This window comes from Chlorocebus sabaeus, chromosome 19 (assembly GCF_047675955.1).
Source record: "Chlorocebus sabaeus isolate Y175 chromosome 19, mChlSab1.0.hap1, whole genome shotgun sequence".
Classification (NCBI taxonomy): Eukaryota; Metazoa; Chordata; class Mammalia; order Primates; family Cercopithecidae; genus Chlorocebus; species Chlorocebus sabaeus.
This window is the reverse complement of record NC_132922.1, coordinates 26,492,501-26,515,059: the sequence shown is the minus strand read 5'-3', so window position 1 is coordinate 26,515,059 and position 22,559 is coordinate 26,492,501. Positions and strand designations below refer to the sequence as shown.

The 22,559-nt window shown below is 43.4% G+C and overlaps 1 protein-coding gene across 14 annotated transcripts in view; it reads right to left on the bottom strand.

Annotated features, from left to right (window-relative positions):
* Nucleotides 1–22,559, bottom strand: part of LOC103247530 (uncharacterized) — a 57,170-nt gene that overhangs the window by 9,368 nt on the left and 25,243 nt on the right. For 10 of the 14 annotated variants that reach the window (XM_073006885.1, XM_073006882.1, XM_073006881.1 and 7 more), the window contains 15 exons: nt 21,621–21,711; nt 15,282–15,340; nt 14,792–14,816; nt 12,646–12,732; nt 8,098–8,151; nt 7,600–7,661; nt 7,101–7,134; nt 4,716–4,867; nt 4,235–4,256; nt 3,916–3,957; nt 2,964–3,115; nt 2,483–2,504; nt 2,164–2,205; nt 1,211–1,362; nt 463–751 (listed from right to left, as the gene is read on the bottom strand). In XM_073006885.1, coding sequence (XP_072862986.1) covers nt 680–751; nt 1,211–1,362; nt 2,164–2,205; nt 2,483–2,504; nt 2,964–3,115; nt 3,916–3,957; nt 4,235–4,256; nt 4,716–4,867; nt 7,101–7,134; nt 7,600–7,661; nt 8,098–8,151; nt 12,646–12,732; nt 14,792–14,816; nt 15,282–15,340; nt 21,621–21,627 — 984 coding nt within the window. In that variant the 5' untranslated portion in view covers nt 21,628–21,711 and the 3' untranslated portion in view covers nt 463–679. The other 4 variants (XM_073006891.1, XM_073006892.1, XM_073006893.1 and 1 more) reach the window with 3 other exon arrangements.

Below are 22,559 nucleotides of genomic sequence, written 5' to 3'. Positions count from 1 at the left end.
CCAGAAGAACTTTGTCTCCAGGTTCAAGGTAAGTGCTTGTGAGGGAGTTGTGTCCCTCAGATTCTGTTCGCCACAGGTGCCTCCTGATGAAACCCCAAACCTCTTCTGCACAATCCCAAGCAGTGTTGACTAGTCCAATCCAAAGGCTGTGATGTTTGGCAGAGGCAGAAGAGAAAAGGCCAGGTGTTCTGGGAAAGATCACCTTTAAATCACACAGCACCCTCCCAGCCCCCAGAGACAGTTCTTATATTATGGCAAGAAACCTGGAAAACACCAAATCCAGTTTGACACATATTTCCTTTCTCTTTTTGATTTCATGCCCCCTCCCCTCAACCTCCCAAGCAGCACGGATACCCCGAAGGCCCTGGGAACTCTCTCCCATTGGATCTTACCTGGAAAGTAGTTACCTACCTACAAATCCTCATCATCAGATATGCTCTCCACAATCAAATCTTCAGAAACACAAACACCAGGATAAGTCATCAGAGAGAGGCCCACCCACTCCTCCCACCCCAGTTGAAGCCCCGGTGCTTCACACAGGATCCCCTGGTGTTTCCTCTGGTTCACAGACATCCCTCCAGCCTCTCTGGACATTGTTTTATACTTGCAAAATCATCTGCTCTCACCAGACCCCCAGATCCTTCTTCCCAAAAGGAGCCCAGAATCAGGTTTCTATACCCTAAAGACAGCGTTTTTCCCTCAGGAAGTGAGTTATTTGAGGGTACGTACCGTTTTCCACTATAAATGACTCCTGCAATTATAGAAAACAGGAGGGTGAAATGATGCCATGCATGTCACACAGATCTGATATTCTCTCAACAACTTGAGAAAATTAGAAGGGATATAGTGATTGAGTCAAAGGTCGAACTCCCCCCAAACTAGCACGGAGGACACCTGTGGAAAAGACAAGACCTTTTCCCACATAATTTATCTTTAAAGTGTATTTAGATTGGCAGTTTCACAACTCTTAATCCACAGGGGAAACCTGCTGTGGAGGGAAACACCTCTGCATTGCAGTGGATCGTGGATGCTGCCATCTACCACACCCCCGTGTGCCCGGCATGGGTTGGTGAGAGGCTGCCAATCAATAGCACCACACCAAGGGAATTGCAGATGTCATAAATAATGCACACTGCCAGATGTTCATGTCTACATCTGATTAGAAAGAACTAGGAAAATATCATTTCTGTTCAAGAAAAAAGTGTCTCACCTTGGCAGCGTCTTTTTTACAGATGTCTTGTACAGCATGCTGATTGGTATCGTGTACAGCGGCCTCATTAGTGATCTCATATAGGGCGTCCTCATTACAGATGTTTTGTACAGTGTCATTAGCGATGTCCTGTACAGGGTCCCCATAGGGAGCTAGGAGAACACAGAGTAAAGGTCAGTGCCCTGGTGGTGGAGACTGTGAATCACCCAGGGAGCTTGCTTGGTGTGGTGCATGGAGGTGGCTGATCACAGCATGGGCCGAGCTGATGCTGGGCCATCCTCCCGGGTGGACCTGTGCTAGTGAAGCTAAGGGACATGACTCAGAACGCTTTCTGCAGTGGGAATCAGCTTCCAGGTTCAGATATGCTTTATCCAGTGAACTGGAGAAATACAAAAAATCGGGTCCGATCCCGCTTCCGTCACTCACCCCGGGAGCTCCCTTTAAGCTAGGAGTCAATAGCAAGGATGGAAACATGAGTGCTTTTTAAAGTTCTAAAAGTTCAGAGGATGACCATGAATTTTTCCTGCACCCCTGGGCACACACCAGAAGAACTTTGTCTCCAGGTTCAAGGTAAGTGCTTGTGAGGGAGTTGTGTCCCTCAGATTCTGTTCGCCACAGGTGCCTCCTGATGAAACCCCAAACCTCTTCTGCACAATCCCAAGCAGTGTTGACTAGTCCAATCCAAAGGCTGTGATGTTTGGCAGAGGCAGAAGAGAAAAGGCCAGGTGTTCTGGGAAAGATCACCTTTAAATCACACAGCACCCTCCCAGCCCCCAGAGACAGTTCTTATATTATGGCAAGAAACCTGGAAAACACCAAATCCAGTTTGACACATATTTCCTTTCTCTTTTTGATTTCATGCCCCCTCCCCTCAACCTCCCAAGCAGCACGGATACCCCGAAGGCCCTGGGAACTCTCTCCCATTGGATCTTACCTGGAAAGTAGTTACCTACCTGCAAAATCCTCATCGTCAGATATGCTCTCCACAATCAAATCTTCAGAAACACAAACACCAGGATAAGTCATCAGAGAGAGGCCCACCCACTCCTCCCACCCCAGTTGAAGCCCCGGTGCTTCACACAGGATCCCCTGGTGTTTCCTCTGGTTCACAGACATCCCTCCAGCCTCTCTGGACATTGTTTTATACTTGCAAAATCATCTGCTCTCACCAGACCCCCAGATCCTTCTTCCCAAAAGGAGCCCAGAATCAGGTTTCTATACCCTAAAGACAGCGTTTTTCCCTCAGGAAGTGAGTTATTTGAGGGTACGTACCGTTTTCCACTATAAATGACTCCTGCAATTATAGAAAACAGGAGGGTGAAATGATGCCATGCATGTCACACAGATCTGATATTCTCTCAACAACTTGAGAAAATTAGAAGGGATATAGTGATTGAGTCAAAGGTCGAACTCCCCCCAAACTAGCACGGAGGACACCTGTGGAAAAGACAAGGCCTTTTCCCACATAATTTATCTTTAAAGTGTATTTAGATTGGCAGTTTCACAACTCTTAATCCACAGGGGAAACCTGCTGTGGAGGGAAGCACCTCTGCATTGCAGTGGATCGTGGATGCTGCCATCTACCACACCCCCGTGTGCCCGGCATGGGTTGGTGAGAGGCTGCCAATCAATAGCACCACACCAAGGGAATTGCAGATGTCATAAATAATGCACACTGCCAGATGTTCATGTCTACATCTGATTGGAAAGAACTAGGAAAATATCATTTCTGTTCAAGAAAAAAGTGTCTTACCTTGGCAGCGTCTTTTTTACAGATGTCTTGTACAGCATGCTGATTGGTATCGTGTACAGCGGCCTCATTAGTGATCTCATATAGGGCGTCCTCATTACAGATGTTTTGTACAGTGTCATTAGCGATGTCCTGTACAGGGTCCCCATAGGGAGCTAGAACACAGAGTAAAGGTCAGTGCCCTGGTGGTGGAGACTGTGAATCACCCAGGGAGCTTGCTTGGTGTGGTGCATGGAGGTGGCTGATCACAGCATGGGCCGAGCTGATGCTGGGCCATCCTCCCGGGTGGACCTGTGCTAGTGAAGCTAAGGGACATGACTCAGAACGCTTTCTGCAGTGGGAATCAGCTTCCAGGTTCAGATATGCTTTATCCAGTGAACTGGAGAAATACAAAAAATCGGGTCCGATCCCGCTTCCGTCACTCACCCCGGGAGCTCCCTTTAAGCTAGGAGTCAATAGCAAGGATGGAAACATGAGTGCTTTTTAAAGTTCTAAAAGTTCAGAGGATGACCATGAATTTTTCCTGCACCCCTGGGCACACACACCAGGAGAACTTTGTCTCCAGGTTCAAGGTAAGTGCTTGTGAGGGAGTTGTGTCCCTCAGATTCTGTTCGCCACAGGTGCCTCCTGATGAAACCCCAAACCTCTTCTGCACAATCCCAAGCAGTGTTGACTAGTCCAATCCAAAGGCTGTGATGTTTGGCAGAGGCAGAAGAGAAAAGGCCAGGTGTTCTGGGAAAGATCACCTTTAAATCACACAGCACCCTCCCAGCCCCCAGAGACAGTTTTTATATTATGGCAAGAAACCTGGAAAACACCAAATCCAGTTTGACACATATTTCCTTTCTCTTTTTGATTTCATGTCCCCTCCCCTCAACCTCCCAAGCAGCACGGATACCCTGAAGGCCCTGGGAACTCTCTCCCATTGGATCTTACCTGGAAAGTAGTTACCTACCTGCAAAATCCTCATCGTCAGATATGCTCTCCACAATCAAATCTTCAGAAACACAAACACCAGGATAAGTCATTAGAGAGAGGCCCACCCACTCCTCCCACCCCAGTTGAAGCCCCGGTGCTTCACACAGGATCCCCTGGTGTTTCCTCTGGTTCACAGACATCCCTCCAGCCTCTCTGGACATTGTTTTATACTTGCAAAATCATCTGCTCTCACCAGACCCCCAGATCCTTCTTCCCAAAAGGAGCCCAGAATCAGGTTTCTATACCCTAAAGACAGCGTTTTTCCCTCAGGAAGTGAGTTATTTGAGGGTACGTACCGTTTTCCACTATAAATGACTCCTGCAATTATAGAAAACAGGAGGGTGAAATGATGCCATGCATGTCACACAGATCTGATATTCTCTCAACAACTTGAGAAAATTAGAAGGGATATAGTGATTGAGTCAAAGGTCGAACTCCCCCCAAACTAGCACGGAGGACACCTGTGGAAAAGACAAGACCTTTTCCCACATAATTTATCTTTAAAGTGTATTTAGATTGGCAGTTTCACAACTCTTAATCCACAGGGGAAACCTGCTGTGGAGGGAAACACCTCTGCATTGCAGTGGATCGTGGATGCTGCCATCTACCACACCCCTGTGTGCCCGGCATGGGTTGGTGAGAGGCTGCCAATCAATAGCACCACACCAAGGGAATTGCAGATGTCATAAATAATGCACACTGCCAGATGTTCATGTCTACATCTGATTAGAAAGAACTAGGAAAATATCATTTCTGTTCAAGAAAAAAGTGTCTTACCTTGGCAGCGTCTTTTTTACAGATGTCTTGTACAGCATGCTGATTGGTATCGTGTACAGCGGCCTCATTAGTGATCTCATATAGGGCGTCCTCATTACAGATGTTTTGTACAGTGTCATTAGCGATGTCCTGTACAGGGTCCCCATAGGGAGCTAGGAGAACACAGAGTAAAGGTCAGTGCCCTGGTGGTGGAGACTGTGAATCACCCAGGGAGCTTGCTTGGTGTGGTGCATGGAGGTGGCTGATCACAGCATGGGCCGAGCTGATGCTGGGCCATCCTCCCGGGTGGACCTGTGCTAGTGAAGCTAAGGGACATGACTCAGAACGCTTTCTGCAGTGGGAATCAGCTTCCAGGTTCAGATATGCTTTATCCAGTGAAGTGGGGAAATACAAAAAAATACAAGTTGACAAATTCCTGAAAAGCCCTCCATAAGTGCAAGTGTGATTTTTTTTGTTAACCACTTTACATTCAGCATACATTCACACATACTATTTTTACAAGAAATCAGAAATCTTAATTTTTATCAGTTATGTTAAATCTAACTTAGCTGTCAACATAAAGATGCTATCTCATTTACTCTGTGGTCTCCAGAAAATCTAACACATAGTAAGTAGACCAAAATGTTTATTAAATGAAAACACAGAGCAGGGGCAGGGGGGCTGGTAGGCAGACCGGGTTGCACCTGATTACCTGGATGATAATAAACTGCACAAAACCTCGGTCAGATTAATATTGAAACTGCCTTTTGCTTGGGCTCTTTCCTCTTGCGGAAGGAGAATGACCAATAAGATGAACAGGAAAGAAATGAGAAACAGAGGTCTTTGCTTAGGAGCTAAAGGCCACCTTCTGTAACACAAAATAGTCTACAAGTGGCCTTGAACTCTGCTGTGATTCAGTGACAGAGTTCGCTCATGTCGTCTACCCACGTTGAAGTCCAGCGACATTGTGACTGTCTTCTTTACAACTTGCAAGACATGCTGCTTCTGCATTTGCCTGTTGCATGAGATTTACACTTGTTTTAAAGCCACGTTTTGTTTCAGTTGGGTTGGTGGCCATACACTGCACTAGCCAGTCAATAGTGAGATAGCTCCTCATGGAGGCGGCTTGGCTTGAGGCTGAGGGTCTTTAACCCACATGCACAAGAGAGTTGCCATGAGGGGACGGAAGCCAGGCTAATAACCAAGTGCTGCACAGAGTTCCCATCTGTCCCTCCTCACCATTTTCAGCTGGCAGGATTTGAGCATTTTAGGGCTTGGGAAGATAATATTACTAAATCTACTAAAATACATCACCCGTCCTTATAGGCTTTGGCCAGTTACTGAGCAAATTAACTTCACAACTGAAGTGGGCTGCACTGGCCTGCGTGGTCCCTCACTCCTCTTAGAATCTGTGAGTGTGGGGCTTACTGGAGGGTGGGAGGTGGGAGGAGGGGGAGGATCAGGACAAATAGCTATTAGGCTTAACATATGGGTGATGAAATCTGTACAACAAACTCTCAACACATGTTTATGTATGTGGCAAACCTGCACTCCCTGCACATGTACCCCTGAACTTTAAATAAAAGTTAAAAATAAAAGAAAGGATCTGTGAGCTGACCCAAACCCCCGGGGATCTTTGTGCTTTTGACACACTGATAACTACGCCGGTCCGTGGGGAGATGCGCCTAGAACTGCCCTGGGTCGTTTGACCACGGAGGCCACTTTATGATAATGGGCAGTGTCTGGGACCTCTTAGGCTCTGTGCTTTAGGGCTTATACATGAATGCTGGACTCCCTGCGTGGTGGCGAACACCCATGACTAAGTGCATGTCAGCGTCAGCACTGGCCCCCTCTCCTGGGTTCCTGTTTTCACTTTTTCATTCAGGAACTCAGGAGCTGGGGCCACTCCCTTGGCCCTTCAGGTTCTCCACCTGAGCAGTGGGGATAAGAAGCCAGACCCAGGGATGGTTCTGGTGAGGGTGGAGGAGTCACTGGTACAGAGAGAGTAGAGGGGATGGATTTTATTGTTGGAAGTGGACACTGGTGATTGAGTTGTATAAATGGGAAATCTCTCCTGAGAAAACACACAGCCTCACCTGTACAAAAACACACACACACACACACACACCCCGCCCGAACACATCACATGATGCAGCCTCACACAAGACACCACCAATCCTCAAGCACCCAACTCGGTACCACCCAAAAGGCAGCACAGCTGCTTCCTCAAAAATTGGCCATAATTTTTTCCCTGGGGAACTTGGGTTTTTTACAAACACTTCCACTCTGCTTATTCCTATGACAATCCCAGGCTCAGGGTGGCTCTTCACATTGAAACCTGCAAGGATGCCACACCTTTCTTTGCATTCAGATTGCTTTCTTTGCAAGTAATTCCAGAATACTTACTAGAGTCACACCTCAGAGGGACCACCTGCACCACCTGCAATACAGAAACAAGACTTCATGAGGGGTACGTCGTGTTGTGGATTGTTTGTACAAGGCTCTGTTTCTCTCAGTGAATACTGAAAACAAGGTCAGAAAGTGTGGTCAAATTCAAGACCCCCCAAACAAGGGTAGGATACACACTAGAAAAGATATCAGCTTCTGGATGGTGGATCCCTCAGGTCCACGTAGGTTGGCAAGTGCAAAATACTGAATCCAAGGAGAAGACATTGCTTCCAAGGACAAGGACCCCAAGGATACAGTCTACAACCCGAAGCCATCATAGGTAAATGCCATTTTGGATTACATATCAGTTGCTAAGAGTCGCTTCTTCTGTCCCCTCAGAACACTGCATTTAACATCTGTAATGGACATTGTCATTTTTTCACATGTAAACTCAGTTGAACAAGAAAGACGCCAAGAAAGGAACATTTCTATTTCAGGGAAAGGAAAGCAACCTTACCCTCATATTGAACGGCCCCTCTCCATCTCCTCTGTCCTTGAGAGCTGGAGATTCCTCAGAGGCTGGAAGGACACAGAGCAATGGTTAGTCACAGATGCTTTTGTTCATGAGTTATTCAGGGAGCTCTGCTTAATGTGGACAACACGACAGTGTGTGTGGATGTGTTTCATTAAAAGTATTGTCTAATTGTACTTATATGAAGTGCCTAGAATAATCAAATTCATACAAGAGAAGGTGGGATAGGAATTACCATGAACTGGAAATAGGGGGAAGGCGCTATATTGCTTACTGTGGACAAGGTTTTGTAAGAAATCATCAAAATCATGGGTGTAGATAGTGGTGTTGGTTATGCAACACTGTGAATATTTTTAATGCCACTGCATGCACACTTTGGTTAAAAGGTTCAAATGATAAATATTGTGTTACGTATATTTTCCCACAGCAGAAAACACACACAGCCAAGCCCAGATGCCAGTCTTGCTAGCAGCCTGCCTTTACCTTCAAGACTGGGCCAGGGCTCACAGTACTTTGGAATCTTGTGCTCGAAATAGTCTGCATTGGAAGAGAAATTAATGGAGAGAGGAGAAAACTTGAGAATCCACACTACTCACTCCACAGGATCAACAACTCTCTCTCCCGTGCACTGCTGATCCATCTCAGTATTTCCTGTGACCACCTCCTTTTTCAACTGAAGACTCTGCACCTGAAGGGGTTCCCAGGTTTTTCACCTTGGCCCTTGTCAGGACTGATCCTCTCATCTACTGATCCTCTCATCTACTGTCCATTTCACCTCCATTCATGTCCATGCCACATCAGGCTGTGTTGTCCAGATGGAATGAATCCACCCCAAATGTCCCTTTCTGGAGGAAGCCACCATTAGCTTGGCCAACACAGTAAAACCCTGTCTCTAATGAAAATACAAAAATTATCCTGGCATGGTGGTGTGTGCCTGTTGCCCCAGCAACTCAGAATGATGAGGCATGAGAACTACTTCAACCCGGAAGGTGGAGGTTACAGTGAGCCAAGATTGTGCCACTGCACTCTACTCTGGGTCTCAAAAAATGTATATATTGACCAAAATATCATTATGCATTACGTGACTATATATGAATGCTCAAAGCTACATTACTCATCATAGAAAAAACCAATTAAACGTCCATTAACTGATAAATGAATAAACACTATCTGTATGAATAAACACAGCAGACTATGAAGGAAAACACACGACCAGCACGTGCTAAAGCGTCAACTAACTTCAAACATAGTATGCCAAATGAAGGCAGATTCCAAATATGTATATATATATATATATGTCCTTTTCTATTAAGGAAGCGGGAAATTTATGGAGATGGAATATCATAGCAGCACTGCTCAGGGCTGGAGATGGGAGTGGGGATTAACTGCCAGTGGGCAAGAACTTGGGTGAGGGAGACATTTTTAAATTAGATCATGGTGATGGGTGCACACAGTATCAATTTAATAAAACATCAAATTGTATACATTTTCAGTGGGCAAACTTTATGATGGGGTCACGCCCAATATAGGTGTTAAATGTTATGAAAATTCTTGTCCGGTTTTTAACAAGCCAAGAGATATGCTGCTAAAGCAGCATTAATTCAAATGGTTGTCATAGATCACTTAAAGTTTATAAGATAGTTGTCCTGTAAATATATGGTGAATGTTACCCATGAATTTCCTCAATCTATTGTAATAATCACATTGTTTCTCCATTAACCTCTTGAGGTAGCTACTTTACTGCATTTTCAATGTTAATCGACCATTTCATATTTTGAGATTAACCTGCATTAGTCAGACTTTACAGTATTTTAAAATATCACAGGATTTAATTTACCTTATCTGGTTTTGGTTTCAAGACTATGCTAGCCATTTCATTTAATTGTTCATGTAGGGTATTCTAATTCATGGAAAAGCATTACATTTTCCTTGATTTTTTTTTTTTTTTTTTTTTTTAAAGAAACTACTTCTAGGGATTTATATGAGGTACAGTCCATGGAGAATTGTTTTAATTCTTCATTCATGTCTTCAATGGGTATACGGTTGGTCATATTGCTCATATTTTTCTGCTCGAATTTCAATAGGAAACTTGTGGAAGATCCTGAAGGGTGGCATCTTTGAGGGAGCCGAGACAAGCTAAGGAGGAGGGCAGTGCCACAGCAGAACTGCTATTGATGCCCCCTCACCTAGATTCCAGAAGAGACATCCAGCTATAGACACTGAGGTGCAGGAAAACAGTGTAGCACCCAGCACCCATCAGAGAAAGCAGTGCCCAGGAACATGGAAGCACTGATGGTGGCAAGGGGAAAAGACAGCTGCCATGAGGCTGTTCACATGAGGGTCTCAGGCTGCACAGACACCCACATTGGCTGACGGGTACTGGTTTTCATAAAGGTGTGGCTCAGCCAGACCACCAACAAGCAGTTAACAAACAGTAGTAATACGACACTTCCAAAGACCTTACTTGAGTAACATGGTGATCCTCACAAATTTCCAATCACGATGGTCGCACAGTTCCTTCTGCTTTAGGACACAGAGCCTGCCCGTGTCTGTCCTGTCGACCATGGGTCAGAGGTACAGGATGCACTGGGGAGTAAGAATGTCACCTTCTCAACTTTGGGAAAACTCCCTGCTAGAACTGAGAATGGCCCTTTCTAAGCAGAAGGCAAGCTCAGACTAAAGGAGGCGGCCGACCACATCCAGATGGCAGATTGCCAAAGATTCATTCAAGGAGAACCCACACCCTGGGCTATCTTGGGTGGTGGCAAGATGAGAGATCACCGCTTTTGCAACACATACCTGACAACAAAAAATCAACTGTAAAAGCCAGAAAAATCCCCAAATATTTGCAAATTAGCATTGCACTTTTAAATAACTCATGGGTTAAAGAAGACGTCTCAGTAGAAAGTTAAAAATACCTTTAACTACCTTAAATGAAAATATGACTTGACAAGATTTCTAGATGTAACAAAAGCAGTCCGTAAAGGGAAATTTGTAGCATTGGACGCAATGTATTAAAAATCACAAGATGTAAAATCAGTAATATTATGTTTCAAGTAGAAAACTGTAGAAAATAAAGGAATGCAATGTAAAGCAAGTAGAACACGTAATAAACAACATTGCAGAAGTCAATAAAATTAAAACGCTGAAATAATCAGAAAATCATTAAAACCAAAAGCTGGTTCTTTGACATGCTTATTACAATGAAGGAACTTCTATGCAAGCTAACCAAGAAAAAGGTGGTAACAAAAATGACCAATTTCAGAAATAAAAGAGGAGCCATCTCGACTGAACCATTGAGCATTAAAAGGATAATCAAGGAATATTATGTACAATTCTATGACCGCAGTTCGATAACCTCAGTGAAATGTGTCAGGTCCTTGAAAGACACTCTTCCCAAGGTCACAATAGAATCCTAGATAATTTGAATAAGCTCGTATTTATTAAATAAGTTGAATTCACATTAAGAGCATTCCAAAAAGGAAAGCACCAGACGAGGATGGTTTCTCTCATGAAATCTACCAAATTCTTCGAGGTAAATAAAGACAGAAATCCATTTAATGCAATATTATTTGGTGATTTAATGTGCATTTTATGCCATTAAGGCATAAAAAAGACAAGAAGGAAGCTTAAATATATATCAATTTAGTGAAATACATTTATCTGAAAAACCTACATATGATTCCAGCTATATGACATTCTGGAAAAGGCAAAACTGAAGCCACAGTGAAAATTATTATTTTTTTTTGGAGATGGAGTCTCGCTGTGTCACCCAGGTTGGAGTGCAGTGACGCAATCTCCACTCACTGCAAGCTCCGCCTCCCGGGTTTACGCCAGTCTCCTGCCTCAGCCTCCGGAGTAGCTGGGACTACAGGCGCCCCCTGACCTTGCCCGGCTAGTTTTTTGTATTTTTTTAGTAGAGACGGGGCTTCACCATGTTAGCCAGAATGGTCTCGATCTCCTGACCTCGTGATCCACCCACCTTGGCGGAAAGTGCTGGAATTACAGGCTTGAGCCACCACACCCGGCCCACAGTGAAAATATTAATAGTTGTCAAGGTTTCTGGAGAAAGAGGACAGAGATTAATGAGTGAGAAGAGGGGATTTTTAGGGAGGTGAACATATTCTTTATGAGAACATAATGGTGAACACAATGTTATCAATATTTCAAACGTCATATTAAATGTGTAACAAAGAATGAATGTCATGTAGAAGATAGACTCCAGATATGTCAATATTTTCTCATTACTTTTCGCAAATGTACCACATTAATGTAAGATGTTAATAATAGATGAAATTAGGAAGTGAGGGTGAGGGGACAGAAGGATATGGGAACTTTGTGTATTATATGCTCAATTTTTGTTTGTTTGTTTGAGATGGAGTTTCACTCTTGCTGTCCAGGGTGGAGTACAATGGCGTGATCTTGGCTTGCTGCAACCTCTGCCTCCCAGGTTCAAGCAGTTCTCTTGCCTCAGCTTCCTGAGTAGCTGGGATTACAGGCGCCTGCCACCACACCCGGTTAATTTTTTGTATTTTTAGTAGAGAAGGGGTTTCACCATGTTGACCAGGCTGGTCTCCAACTCCCAACCTCAGGTGATCTGCCCGCCTTGGCCTCCTAAAGTGTTGGGATTATAAGCATGAACCACCACGCCCAGCCATATGCTCAATTTTTATGTCAATTTAAAACTCTCTAAAGAAATATATTAATTTAAAAATAATAAATTTTTATTTTATTATAAATAATAAAAATTTATTTATTATCTTCCAGGGAGATCTATGCTAATGTTTAACAACCGGGTAAGTTCTAGACATTAGCTTGAAACATTATCCATCATTAAATATGAACCAAAATTGACTTTTAAGTGTATATTTACTTTTGTGGTCGTAGCTATACTTACTAAGCAAATTAGAATTCTGACACATTAAATAATGTGGGTTAATCTCTTCATAGATTCCTCTTACATAGGGGACACTGAATACTCCCCACAATGGTGATTATTGAATCAACTTAATGAATGGACTTCCACAGTACCTTCTTGTGGGTATAGCGTCTTCTTTCCCCAGAAGCCATGATGCCTCTGACGTTGGGTGGTGTATATGCTGTATCTTCTCAAAATTTCTATGAGAGAAGATGCTGGTTAATGCATTTACAATAGAGAGGACTGTTGACATCTTGCTGACAGAAGGCCAGAGGGAAAATAGTCATAATCTGTTCTAAGTTTAATTTTATGATCCTGGTCTTTAAAGGCTTTCAAGCAGAACCTGCTGAATCAAAGTTGGGTTTCAGGAAGATCACAGAGTTTACTGAGCACTCAACACCCCTCTCAGACAGACCATAGGCGTGAAGACTGACTCCATATCATACAGAGACAACTTAGATCTTTCTTCTCAGAAGCCCAATAGTCTTCAGAGGAACCCCCCATTCTTACACAACTGTCATCCAAGTCTCAGGCAAAAGCCCCCAATATTTTGTAAAATTTGAGCGATCACAGCTGTACTAACTTTTATGTTATTACAAAGCTTTGCCCTCTTTTATGTGTGTTTCTCCTAGGAAAAACGTGTTTACCCAGCACAACTCTAGTTAATAAGAAATAGAAGGAACTACTGGAAGAAAGTGTGGAAAGAACACACGAGGTAAAATTTGACTTAAAATGACCAGTCTCATTCACTAACCTCACCATAGTCTTATGCGTTTAATGGACCTGTCCAATCCTTTGCTCTGTTCCCTCCATCACCTTCCTAATTGTCCTCCACCACTCATGTAATAGAAACATTGCACAGGGGAGCTAATCATCTCTTCTATCCCCCACTTCAGGCTCACCCATAAGTTTACAGTAAAAGCCTTTTCAAATGACTGCTTTAACTGCTGCTACGGCTCGTATCATCAGTTGAATGGGAACTCTCATGTGACTTTACAAATCCTTTATTGAGAGATATGATTCAATACTGGGATACAATTCTAGTGTAGTAAATCATTGATTTTACATTATGAAGATCATCAGTTATTGAAAACGTATAAATAATGAAGCCCAGCCTTACTGCTCAATGCTATGTGTGTAAATCCACTGAGCGTGCTGACTCCCATGCCTGCACCCACCTGCTAACACGGGGAGGGTCCATTCAGAAGGAAGGCACAGCTCCAGCACTGATGCTCTCCCACCAGCTTTACAAGAGAGTTGCCATAAGGACGACGGACACCCGGATAACCACCAAGTGGTGATTTGAGTACTTAATGATCATGATCCCTAAAGTGTGTAGCTCAGAGGGCTTGTGGTGATAACTCCATCCAAAGCATCTCCCCAATTCTTATTGGACTTGAGCCATGTCTTGAGGAGACCCAGCCATGACATGCAGGAACCATACTGTCCTACTTAGTGACTCCCTTAGTGTTTCAGAACCTGTGATTTGATCAGAAACATGGGCTTTCTACGTTGCTTTCACACTAAGGACTATGTTAAACCTGCAGGGTGATGCCTACATAGCTACCTGGATTCTGAGATCACTGAGGCTCTCTTATGTGAGGGATGGTGTTTGGAATCTCTGCAGGCTTGGATAATTCCAGGCATAGAGGGTGCTGGAACTCCCTTGCATGGTGAATAGTGATCCCTTCACTGGATGATTAATAGAGGCTGTAGTTCAGGCCTTCAACACTGGGACCATATGAGTAAACATCTTGGCTCCTCACTTTGTAGCAAGTGAGCGGGGGCACATTTATTTCTGTGGCTTAGTTTCTCCATCTGGCATGGGGGTTCAATAAACAAGCTCACAACATATGACCATGAGGAGGTTTGAACTAATGTAAGTAAAGTATGTGGTCTGATTTGTTAAATTAAGAAAAATGGCACTGAGAGTTGTGCTGGGCAAACACATTTTTTTCCTGGGGGAAACACACAGACACACATTCACAAGCGAATCATGCAGACTTGCACATAGACCACCCCCAGCCCGCACTAATACACACACTCCCACACAACCTAATGCAAACACGTTTCCAGGAATTATACATAGATAAAAGGAGTTTGTCACCTGCAAAACCAGTTTCTCTTACTACACCCCACATCCTCATTCTCCCCGGGTCTTGGATTGTGGAGACTCTCCAGGCAAAAGCCAGCAGTTAGGCTCCACATTTCCTATAGAATCTTTCTCTAACAGCCAGTGAGTGATTCCAGAATACGTACCATTGATTGTGCTCGAAGAAGTCACCTGTAATTAGAGAAGGAAACACTCTGAGAATCAGGCCATGCTATGGATGGTTCACACGGGTCTTTTGTTCACTTGGAAACTGAGTAACGAAGGTGGGAAAGGATGTTCAAGTCAAAAGCCTCAACTCTAGAGTAGAGTTCCCTTAAGAAAGCACAGGGGCTTTTCCTGAAGAATGCTTCTGTCTAGATAATTTTTGGGTGGCAATTCCAGAATTCCTATCTAAAGTGGAAAACTTGTTCCTGAAGAAAATATCCCTTAACACACACTGTACTATCTGACATGGCCAACTGTGTATGTCCTCTGGAATCAGGCGTCAGTTGGTAAGATACACCTCCTCCATTCCCAAGGATATATTATCTAACATCTATAATGTACCGGTTAATTTTCCCATAGCTGATAACAACTGAAATATAAAGGAACCAAGAAAACAACATTTACATCTTAGGCAAAGACAGGCTACTTTACCGTGGTGGTAGAGCAGGGCTCCCTTTTCACATGCTTTTTGGAAGGCTTCTTCGAGTCACCTAGGGGATGTGGAAGGACACAGCATGGCTGTCAGTTCATTGGTGATGCTATTCATGAATGACTAAGGGACTAGAACTTAGAGGTGTGCCTGGTTAACAAGCACAGATTGAGCTTCTCCTGGACCATCCTCTTCATGGACCAAGGAAGACAAAAAAGAGCAGGAAGGAAGTGGGAGTAGAGCCCTTGGCTTTCCAGGTAATGGCAAATGAAAGCAACGTGAAATAATCAAACTCCAAATAAACAAATACTAAAATACATGCTAGGATTCAACCACAGCGTCCTGTCACTTCTTCAGACCCTTTAAAAACCCAGCAGGATGGCCACTACCTTCTTGACATCTACCAAGTCCCTTTCAACCTCCATAGACCCAAGTACACTGCTACCACATTTATCATGGAGGGTATAGGGTTCTGCTCTTGTTTATGTGTGAATTTTTTAAAAACTAGATTTAATTCCATACACTAGCATTAATTATATTTATTTTCTTTGTTAAAAAAATAATCGGCCAGGTATGGTGGCTCACACCTGTAATCCCAGTACTTTGGGAGGTCAAGGCAGGTGGATCATTTGAGATCAAGCATTCAAGACCAGCCTGACCAACATAATGAAACTGCGTCTCTATTAAAAAAAAAAAAAAAAAAATAGGCATGCTGATGTGTGCCTGTCATCTCAGCTACTCGGGAGGCTGAGGCAGGAGAATCCCTCAAACCTGGAGGCGGATCAAACCTGGAGGCGGAGGTTGCAGTGACCTGAGATCGTGCCACTGCACTCCAGCGTGGGCAACAGAGTGAGACTCCATCTCAGGAAGAAAAAAAAAAAAAGGCCAGGTGCAGTGGCTCATGCCTGTAATCCCAGCACTTTGGGAAGCCAAGGCAGGCAGATCATGAGGTCAGAAGATCAAGACCATCCTGGCTAACACAGTGAAATCCCATCTCTACTAAAAACAAAAAAAAATTTGCCGGGCGTGGTGGCATGCGCCTGTTGTTCCAGCTGCTTCAGAGGCTGAGGCAGGAGAATTGCTTGAACCCAGGAAGCAGCGGTTGCGGTGAGCCAAGATCATGCCAGTGCACTCCAGCCTGGGCGACAGAGCAAGACTTTGTTAAAAAAGAAAAAAAGAAAAAAAGCCCACCCTAACCTAAAAATAATCAATTATTAAAGATTAGAAAATACTGAAATACTTATATTTTAAAATAACCACTATAATCATACATTTTCCATTTAGCCTTCCTTTGCCTTGTGTTTACAGTCATCGTGTGAGGGGCTGCCTATGTTCAGCCCAGGCGACCCACAGGGAAAGAGGGCATAGCGGGGAGATGGCCCCTGGTGAGCACTGAGGCTCTTCAAACCAGCTGCCAAGGGAGTTGCTACCAGGGTGATACATGAGGCTAATGATTAACTGGTATTTTGTGTTACTTGTCTTGTCCCCAGGTTGTGTAGCTCACAGAGTTTTTTAACATTTCTATAGAGGTCATTTGAAGTTCATAATGCCATCGAATATCAATAAAGGGTCTTCCCATTATGTATCATCGGCTTTGGTTTATGTGCTGAGGTGTGGCCAAGCACTGAAAGAATGTGACCGGTTGTCCCAAGTGTTGTCCTGCAACTCAAAATCCGCAACCAGTTCAAAAGCATTTGGGCTTTTATGTGCCTTTTACATAAAGACTATGACACAGCTAAGCTATTCATGTACTAATACTTGCCCTGAGCTGTGTGACCACGGACACCACCTTATAATGTGACTAGTGTGTAGAACTCTGCAGACTCAGATCATTCCACACATACATGCAGATGAGGGAACTCCCTTGTACAGTGACTCATGATCCCATGGCTGAGTGCTGAGGACAGGTCGGTAGTTCAGAGCCTTAGCACTGGGGCCGTATGCTTGGGTTCCCATCTTGGGGCTCATAAGCTTGGGCACATTCATCTTTCTGCCCAGTGAAAGGTGACAGTAAATCAATCATGCCATATGTCTGTGGTGATGGCTGAATGATTCAATGTAGGTAAAGTGTACGGTGTAAGTGCTCATGAGGCTTAACTATTATCAGTGAAATGTCTTGCTTTAGATTTCACAGCTTAATAAGGCTCAGAGGCTCATTCAAACCCAGGATTCTGAACTCCCAAGCCATTGGTTCTGTGACATACACCTGCTTGGCCTAAAACCAACCACTTTATCATAATTCAGACCCAGTTTTGAAATAATTAGATAAAGTTGTCAAAAGTGCTATGTCTGAGTGCACACTCTGTCCTCCACACAAAGGACACCACTGTCTGCCACAATGGCCCAGTGGCCTGGCTGGCACAGACGGTGGCAGAGCAAAGGGCAAGAGATCCCTAATCCCATCACCATGGCGATAGGGCATCACAGACATTCCAGGGTGAAGGCACAATCCACCTTGTGAGGTCCAACTGCTGCCATGCGGACAACTGTGCTTTTACATGCACAGGAAGGTCACTGAAGATAAGTGTTTTACATCCATGGTCAACAGATGAGATGACCATGAAATGAACACCAGTGTACTGGGTGGAGCAGCTTATCTATTCAGTCGTCTGCACTAAAACCTGTGAAACGATATCATCTTGCCTTATTTACTAACACATACAAGTGCCTCTAAACTTAGACAGTTTCCAAGTCATGGAACTGATGAGCACTGAACTCCTGCACAGAGCTCTGCATGATGGCTCGGGAGAACCAGGGCACACAGTCCATCCAAACAGCATTAACAAGTCAGCAGGGTTTCAAAGCTCTTTACATGCAAACTCACACAATTATCCCTTTAATTTTTATCTTCATGTATACGTACACGATCTACTTGTTTCTGAGTATAAATAAAAGTGTACGTTCTTAGTTAATAGTCTCTACCAATTCATTCTGTTTATCTTTCTGTGTTGAAATACTGAATTTCATTGGGTAACAAAAAAAAGTCTGACTAAGATTACTCTGGAATGGTGGGTAGGTTGGGTGGTTGACTCTAATTTCCAATTCTATGATTTTGGATACCTCCTAAAGCATAAAAATAAATGTGTGTTTTATTTCACATACAGACAATACACACTTCTTATTACTTTTTAAAATTAATATGTGAATGGACATGACTTACTACAAATTTATTAAACTAAATACACATTTCACAACAAAAGAAGAGAGGAAGGAAAAACTTGTTAAAAACAAAGATAGGTACATTTTATTGTGTGAAAAGCTTCATCCCATCCGTACTACTGTGGCTTTGCTCCAAACTTTTTGAAAGTAATGATTTCAGAGGTTCTTAATTAGGTTAAAAACTACATTAAAATAGACTTTGCCATATTCTTCTCAAGGGAATAACTTAATTTGGGTCGGGGGCATTGAAGGGTGTAGGATGTAAAAGGAAATGATACATTATTTTTTAAATGAAGAAAAAGTTCAAAGGCACCCTGCTTGATACAAGAATCAAATATATAAAGTGAGGAATAAAACATAACCACAAAACGTATTTGTAACTCCATATGGAAAATAGAGGATGATTTTTTAAATAATGTATTTGGAAGTATTAACTAGTAATTTGAAAAGACAGCATTTGGCCTATTTGACAGGCCAGTATGAACATACCTTGAAAGCAGGAAAACCGGTTCCCCATAAGAAACGTCAAAATCAGGAAAAACGAAAGCACAAAAGTTCAATCTGCTCTGACCTTTGAAAAACTCAGCACAGATAGTGGCACTTAGGACCAAGGGCAAGAGATCCCTAATCTCGTGACCATGGTGATAGGGTATCATAAATGTTCCAGGGTGAAGGCACAATCCACCTTGTGAGGTCCAACTGCTGCCATGCAGACAGCTGCACTGTTACATGTACAGGAAGGTCATTGAAGGCTCAGTGTTTTATTTCAGAAACTGAATCCCAAACCCACACATTATTCTGTACTTCTTTTTTTTTTTGAGACAGAGTCTCACTCTGTTGCCCAGGCTGGAGTGCAGTGGCCGGATCTCAGCTCACTGTAAACTCCGTCTCCCAGGTTTACGCCATTCTCCTGCCTCAGCCTCCCATGTAGCTGGGACTACAGGCACCCGCTACCTCGCCCAGCTATTTTTTTGTATCTTTTAGTAGAGATGGGGTTTCACGTGTTAGCCAGGATGGTCTCGATCTCCTGACCTCGTGATCCGCCCCGTCTTGGCCTCCCAAAGTGCTGGGATTATAGGCTTGAGCCACCGCGCCCGACCTATTCTGTACTTCTTAAAATAAGCTATGAGATGGGGAAATAGGATACCCCCAAATATAGCCAATAGTGAGAATTTCAAATGGAAGAGGGGCACAACTGATATTCCATTGTTTTTTCTTTTTCAGCTTTTATGTTAGATTCAGGGTGTACATGTGCAGGTTAGTTACCTGGCTATATTGTGTGCTGCTGAGGTTTGGGGTATGAAAGATCTCAATACCCAGGTACTGAACATAGCACTCAGCAGTTTTTCAACCCTTTCCTTCCTCCCTCCCACTCCTGGCGGTTCTAACGCCTATTGTCACCATCTTTATGTCCATGGGTACTCAGAGTTTAGCTCCTACCTTTAAGAACATGAAGCGTTTGTTTTCTGTTACTACACTAGTTCAACTAATGGCTTCTAGCTCTAGCCATTTTCCCACAAAGAACATAATTTCATTCTTTTGTAGCTGCATAGTATTACATGGTCTATATGTACCACATTTTAATCCAGTCCACTGTTGAGGGGCACCTAAGTTGATCCCATGTCTTTGCTATTGTGACTCGTGTTGCAATAAACAAACGAGTGCATGTGTCTTTTTGGTGGAATGATTTGTTTTCTTTTGGATACATATTCAGTAATGGGATTGCCAGGCTGAATATTAGTTCTGTTTTATGTTCTTTGAGAAATCTCCAAACTGCTTTCCACAGTGGCTGAACTAACTAACATTCCCACCAACAGTGTATAAGCATTTCCTTTTCTCCTTATCCTTGCCAGTGTCTGCTATTTTTTGACTTTTTAAAAACAGTCATTCTGACTGGTATGAGATAATCTCTCATTGTGGTTTTGATTTGCATTTCTCTCATGATGAGTGATGATGAGCATTTTTTCATGTTTGTTGGCTGCATGTATGTCTTCTTTTGAGAAGTGTTTATTTGCCCCCTTTTTAAATGGGGTTGTTTTTTGCTGTTGACTTAAGTTCCTTATAGAATCTGAAATACTAGACCTTTGTTGGATGCATAGTTTGTGAATAATTCCTCCCTTCCTGTAGGTTCTGTTTACTGTGTTGATGGTTTCTTTTGCCGTGTGGCAGCTCTTTAGTTGAATTGGGTCCCACTTGTCAACTTTTGTTGCAATTTCTTTTAAAGACTTAGTCATAAATTATTTCCCATAGCCCATGTCCAGAATGGTACTTCTGAAGTTTTTCTTCCAGGATTATTGTAGTTTTTGAGGTCTTAAATTTTTAATCTAACCTGAGTTAATTTTTGTATATGGTGAAAAATAGGTGTCCAGTTTTTTTCTTTTTTCTTATTTTTTGAGAGAGTCTTGCTGTGTCACCAGGCTGAAGCGCAGTAGCCATTTCAGCTCACAGCAACCTCCGCTTCCTGGGTTCAAGCGATTCTCCTGCCTCAGCTTCCTGAGTAGCTGGGATTACAGGCATGTGCTACCACATCCAGCTAATTTTTGTATTTTTAGTAGAGATAGGGTTTCACCACGTTGGCCACGCTGGTCTCGATCTCCTGACCTCATGATCCTCCCACCTTGGCCTCCCAAAGCGCTGGGATTACAGGCATGAGCCACCACGCCTGGCCACAAAAGTTCTTTTCTATGTATTTATTTATCTCTTTCTTTTTAGAGACAAGGTCTTGCTCTGTTGCCCAGGCTAGAGTGCAGTGGCTACTCACAGGTGCCATCCTTGTGCACTACAACCTCCAACTCCTGGGCTAAAGCAATCCTCCTGCCTCAGCCTCCAGAGTGGCTGGGACTACAAGGGACCTTCACTTTTTAATTATTTTATTGAGCTGTATATTTGTTCTGTGTACTTTAATATAAAAAGCATCTTTTACCAGCCTGCACAGGCTTGTTAGGAACAGTGGTGGCAGAAATACAGGTGCCTAGGACCAGACAGTTCTGTTTTGGTTCTGCCACTGGCTAGCTGTGTAGTCTTGGGCAAGTGAAATAACCTCTTTGAGCCTCATTTTATCCTCATAACAAATTCTTACGGGGTCGGTATGAGGATTAAAATCATGCAGCATATGTTGAGTGAGTGTTTTTTGAACTATAAATGCCTAAACAGATGCACCATTAATGCCCATTCATGCTTACCAGACATCTCCTCGGTGCGGGCATTGTGCTAACGCTTCTTCATGCATCCTTACAGCAAAGTATAACAGCACTCATTTTGTAGATGAGAAACCTGGGATGCAAAGAGACAGCTCGTGAGGGATGGAGTCAGGATTCAAATCCAGGCTGTCTAGTTATGAGGACCAAGACCAGGTGTAATGGCATATGCCTGTAGTCCCAGCTACTTCAGAGGCTGAGGCAGAAGGGATACTCGAGCCCAGGAATTTGAACTATAGTGAACTGTGATGCCACCTGCACTTCTACCTGTGTGAGCGAGGAAGACCCCATCTCTACAAAAAAACTTCTTTGAGAAACTCTACGTGGCCAAAAATACTCATTTGATTTTTAAAATCACTTTCTCTTTCATTAGAGAATGAATTAAACCATTTTTTTTTGAGATGGAGTTTTGCTCTTGTAGTCCACGCTGGTGTGCAATGGCCCAGTGTTGGCTCATTGCAACTTCCCCCTCCCAGGTTCAAGTGATTCTCCTACCTCACCCACTCACAATTAGCTGGGATTACAGGCGTGCACCACCATGCCTGGCTAATTTTTGTATTTTTAGTAGAGACGGGGTTTCACCATGTGGGTCAGGCTGGTCTCAAACTCCTGACCTCAGGTGATCCAAATGCCTTGGCCTCCCAAAGTGCTGGGATTACAGGCTTGAGCCACCTCACCCAGCTGAATTAAATAAATTTGTAAGCACAAGAATCATAGTAAATTAAATATCCAAACTCTGCATTATAAAATTTTACATATAAGAATATTTTAAATCAAAAGTTGGAGGAAAAATACAAAAAAGCAAAGGTCCAGCCAGCCATGCTGGCGTGTGTCTGTAGTCTCAGTTACTCAGGAGGCTGAGGTGGGAGGATCACTGGATCCCAGGAGGTAGGGGCTGCAGTGGGCTGTGGTCATGTCACTGCA